This window comes from Aphanomyces astaci (assembly GCF_000520075.1).
Source record: "Aphanomyces astaci strain APO3 unplaced genomic scaffold supercont1.337, whole genome shotgun sequence".
NCBI classification, from domain to species: domain Eukaryota; phylum Oomycota; class Saprolegniomycetes; order Saprolegniales; family Verrucalvaceae; genus Aphanomyces; species Aphanomyces astaci.
This window is the reverse complement of record NW_009798600.1, coordinates 1-5,423: the sequence shown is the minus strand read 5'-3', so window position 1 is coordinate 5,423 and position 5,423 is coordinate 1. Positions and strand designations below refer to the sequence as shown.

Sequence of the window (5,423 nt, the reverse complement as noted above, 5' to 3'; positions counted from 1 at the left end):
CCATTGCAGTTTAAATCACAGCAAGTAAATCATCGAAAATTTTTACTTCTTGGAGACCAGGACTTTTACTCCTATTGCAATAGGAAGGAAGAAATTCCCTGTGTGGTTGGAACTCACGTACCGTCACTTTCCACAGCGGGTCATGCAGTGGAAAGCATCAAGTGTCTAAGGATTTAAATTCAATGATGGTACTCCCAAGAGTTGTAATATGGTTGGTGTGACTGATTCAATGTTTCATTCCAGTATGAGAAAGAGGAGCGCGTCGGCATGGTGGCACGATCACTGATAGCACTGATATCATTGATACCACAAGCAATGTATTTAGTCGCGTCGAAGTGTGTTCGTAAGAGCTTTGGCGGCGACAAGATACGCACTGTTAATGCAGTTATTGTTACCAGAGAATATCTCCGTCAAAATGAAATTAGATTCACACACAACAGATATGGCGCTAGCATATGTAAATCATCGTTTTCATAATCGAACTGGTCGCTTTCACACAAAACCAGTGGTCTTCACAAAAAACTACTACGTACTAGTCGTTATTACAACAATTTCGTCGTTAACACACAACATGGGGCGATGTCACAAACGCGTCACGTTTAATACTCTTGTGAGTTGGATTTTTCCTGTCCAAAGAGAGTCTCAGACCAAGTCATATTGGTGAGCTTGTTGACGATGGTAGTAGCTGGTCTAAATATAGGGTAGCGGCATAACCTTGTCGCCATTCAACAGCGTGCTGCGCACGAGTACAACGACTCAGGCGCAAGTATTGCAATGTAAGCCTGGTGGCCACGTGCTGTCGCACACAGTGTACTTCATGACACCAACCACCCTCAGCGAAACCTTGTCCGTTTGTTGCGTAGGCTGAATCCATCCTACGCCTCAAGCCGACACAGTTCGAAATCGTGATCGGTCTGGTCTTATTGCTACTGCTACTGCACGGAACCTGGCGTACCATAGCTATATCCTACGTAGTAGATAGAATGTACCATGTTTTGCAGCCGAAGCTGAAGGTTGCTTGGGCAGGAGCCCTCCCCTGCAACGTGGTGGCCAATGCCAGCAAGCTAGAGACTACAAATCGAAGAATGACCTCATTACAACTTGTGATTGGCTATAAATAAAAAATATATGTAACCAATCAGAGGGCATTGTACTTGGACACTGTCGACATGGCTGAAGTACGGTGGTGGGCTCGCTGCCTCTCCATGCCTGACTGCTGTAGTTCCCTTGCATTGGGTTTATCCTTGTCGAAAACAAGCTTAGCTATGATGACAGGAGTTGCTATACCAGTTAATGTGGCACCGTAGTAATTGATGCTATTGTATCGCATACTGCAGTACATATACTGAGGGGAATGTCAGGGAAAGCTTGAGACTTGAACCGTGCATGCGCTGACTGTGAGTTATCAATGATAATGCCATGCACGATGTTCGACATTATGTAGTAGTACTGCCTAGTAGGTACGGGAGGCATGGGCGTATTGGTCGTACATGGGGATATTGGTCTGGGCCCAGTGGAGGCAGTGAGTGGGGGCTGTGAGGATCCTGGGGGAGGTGTTGCTGGTGTCCGTGGGCGGGCATCTGAGTATCGGCTCACTGGGCTATCCTCCGCCGACGCTGGGGCACCACATGTACCACCAATATGGAACAAATACGCACCGCCGGGGACCCCCCGCTCCTCACAGAGGTTAACAATAACATTAGGCTCAAACACCTACACCACGACACCGCCCCAACGGGCCATGACCGCCGCATACGCACCCGCCGTGCCCACCTGCAAGCCAAGACACGTGACTGGCACTCCCGTCGACTCTCCTTACTGCCACCGGCCACCCCATCACCCCCGGTAAGCAACGCCCCGCCGATCCTGCCCCCGCGACGGCCCCCCGACCCTAAAAGACTACCTCCAGAAGCCTAAGCACATCGTTTCTCCTGGAGTCTGCAACAAATAGGTTTTCCAACTAGTTATGTCCGCTAGCTCCAAAAGCAGCTAGTACGTGGCCGAGGCCATTAAGTGCCCGCTGAGTGATCTTAACTTTACAGCGTAATATCAATATCAATACATTGCATATTTGAGTGCGCTAATGGTAGCATACAGAATGCGCATTGTCTATCGGGCTCGGAGGGTCAATAACTGTGTAGGGGTATACAGTAGGGCATCAAGGGGGTGCACATCGCTGCAGTTGCAGCGATCAAAGCTGAATGGCAGCGTCGTTGATGGTCAGCATCTCCGTTCTACAAGTGCATACCTAGTACGCAATATCCAAACCTGCTAACAGTTCCAAGAATTAGCGCTTACTTGCATATCCTATCCTGTCATTGAGCCCATGCACATAAGTGCCCATGGGTAAACATATAGTCAAATAATGTACGACGCATCGTTAACTCAACTTCATGCAAGGTTCAGGTCTCAATTATCCACTACAGCCGATATCCTAAGGTAGGTCATGGTCATGACAGATTACTGAAGTGTTGTACATGACGCTGCGAGCACAAATGAGCATGACCGGTATAGCAACTGCTGCCATCATACCTAAGCTTGTTTTCGACAAGGATACTGTAGATCCAATGCAAGGGAACTACAGCAGTCAGGCATAGAGAGGCAGCGAGCCCACCACCGTGCTTCAGCCTTGTCGACAGTGTCCTAGTACAATGCCTTCTGAATTGCTGATTGGTTACTTACCCTTTTTATTTATAGCCAATCACAAGTTGTAACGAGGTCATTGTTCAATTTGTAGTCTTAAGCTCACTGGCATCGGCCATCACTTTGCAGGGGAGGGCTCTTGCCCAAGCAACCTTCAGCTTCTGCTGCAAAACGTGGTACATTCTATCTACTACGTAGGATATAGCTATGCTACGCCAGGTTCCGTGCAGAAACAGCAGCAATAAGACCAGACCGATCACATTGATTTCGAGCTACGTCGGCTTGTGGAACGTAGGATGGATTTCAACCTACGCCACAAGACGACAAAGTTTCGCCGAGGGCGAAAGGTGGCTTGAAGTAAACCGCACAGGCTTGCATCGTGGCCACCAGCCTTCAATTGCTACACCTTGTGGCCGAGCCGTTAAAATGAACTCATGCGCTACAGTATGTGCTGGAAGGCTATGCCGCTAACGTTCGTCGTCAACAAACTCACCGACAATACTGTAACTAGTTAGTTTGGTAGTTGACACCCTCAACTTCCCAGGGCATGACTAAATTTGTGATTCACCCTGTTCTGTTAGAGCATCCCCACTGCCCTCTCAGTCAGGTACCGGTACTGTAGCAGCGCCTGCTAACTGTGTAGGAGGTGTTTGTACCTTTTAGCGGCTTTTCCGCTTTTCCTTGTGTATAAGTCGGCGCGGACATCTGGTCACAGAACATCATAGGATGTCGTAGCCAATCATAGACTAGTTTTGATTAGCTGTTTCTTTGCAGTCAGAAGTCCAGTTCTCCCTTCTACAGTCGTCCTACTTCCCTCGTCACTCGAAGTAATCGTAACTTCCAGCTGACTACTGTACTGTTGGTCTATTAATACAGTATCAGCAAATAGAATACGAATGTAACTCCTGGGCACCTTCCCACGTCAACAATCCTGTATAACTGGATACTCCGGAGTACATTTGTACAGATTGTGAGGATGACTCTGTGTATTGTGGAAAAGACCTATTTTCTGTGGAACAGCCCAAATCTACTGTGTGATGTACAATTTGGTTGTGACAAAGGCTTTCCCTCCTCTGATTGTGCATCTCTTGTTTAATCCAATGTCGATTATGTGTTAGCAAATATATAGTTGTACTTTCCTCCTTTTATCAGTTCTTATTTATTTGCTTAGGCCCAGGTGATAGAATATTAATTGCTATTATTAATGTGAACACAAGACGAGAAAATAATATTTATTAATATTTGGGGGATATCCCAAGTTTCCTAAATCACCGTGCCCACCTTGACACTGGCTAACCCTGCCCCCTTACGGACTTCCGTTGTAGAGAAGGAGTACAGCCTGGGCACAGCAGGCGCACTTGGTGGTGACGAACATTACGCTGCAGGCACCCGCAATGGGCACCAGGGGAGTAAAATTGTAAAATGAGAAACTGCCTCTCTGTGAAATGGTGATGGTGAGCCCATACTAAGCTTATGCAGGGAAAGTACTTGGCCTGGAACTTGCCTTTATTTTGGTGTGAGTTTGACCCAGCTGCTGAAGATTGCCACGTGGTGAGAGAAAGTGAAGCACAGAACCGCAATATCTTATTACTGTTCAAAATATAGTATTCCTTTATCATTTTACAAATTCCAGTCTGCTCGTCTGTTTTTTACACAATCCTAATCCATAATTACTTCAAGTATAAAATTCGGCACATCACTGGTCGCGTCAATGTAAATTTTGCGCAATACTATTGTTGTGTTTATGCTAAACTGGAGAATGAATCGACGCAACCAATACAGAAGAATCGGCAGTAGGATTTAGCCAATCAGATTGCAGTAAACCATCATCAACGCCAAATTAGTGTGTGACTTATTACAAAGAATCGATCGATAGCGATTCACCACAAAAGTCCAAATTTTGGGTACAATGACAATAGGGTGATTTTGCAAAAGTCAATCTCCCTGTGAATCTTCCAGTTACGGTTCACAGGGAGTAGTTTGTGGATGGTGCTTTTCAATTGAGGAATTTTGAAGTTTGTACAAAGTAACGGGCTGGATGGGAAGGCCGGACCTCAGCAGTCCGACCCATCTACAACTTCGATAATTTACATTTAGTTGTCCTTTCAACCCATGCCCATCTTCACACACTCGGTAGAAACACGATCAATGAAACCAAGATACTTCGAAGTTTTGATAAGAGTCGTCATGCAGAAAGTCTCATGTGTGTCGAACGTTGTATGGTTGCTAGAATAGTAAGGCGCCCCCAAGTAGAAATTCGTCCTATACTATCATGTAGTTGCTCGATGTATTCCTTGTCGCTATCGGTAGCGTACAACAACATGTAATGGTTTATTCCCAACGAAGAAGAGCTGGACATGATGCGAAGGATGACCTGCGGACGTTTGCCATAATGGCGCCTGGTTTCGCGATGTACCTAGTTTTCAATCATCTATAATCTACTGTACCCGACTTTCCACGGCTGGACGCGATCGTGTAAGTCGTACTAGTGGTACAAACCACTTATAATCGACAGGGTGGATGGTACGAAATCGGTCTCGCCAGAGAGAGCCAGATGCGGTAGTGCACATCTCATTGCACAATAGCTTCAACACCTTCAATGGCACAATCGTACAACCTCTAACCACAACATCCGCCCCCCAAACGATCCCCCCGCCGAAAGCTCAAACATTGTTCAATTTGACCACTTCGGCAATGATCAATTCCACGAGCTATCGTGACGCCACGACGCCCAAGCCAGCCCATACGCCAGGCGGCTACCCCACCGACAACACCGTTAT

At 46.7% G+C, this 5,423-nt stretch overlaps 1 protein-coding gene across 1 annotated transcript; it reads left to right on the top strand.

The window, feature by feature from the left end:
* Positions 1–1,703: 1,703 nt before the first annotated feature.
* H257_19073 (hypothetical protein) lies at positions 1,704–1,917 on the top strand (the record flags this gene model as incomplete). Its single annotated transcript, XM_009848223.1, has 1 exon — positions 1,704–1,917. A coding segment is annotated over one exon (214 nt), but the record flags the coding sequence as incomplete, so codon positions are not given.
* Between the last annotated feature and the right edge of the window lie 3,506 nt (positions 1,918–5,423).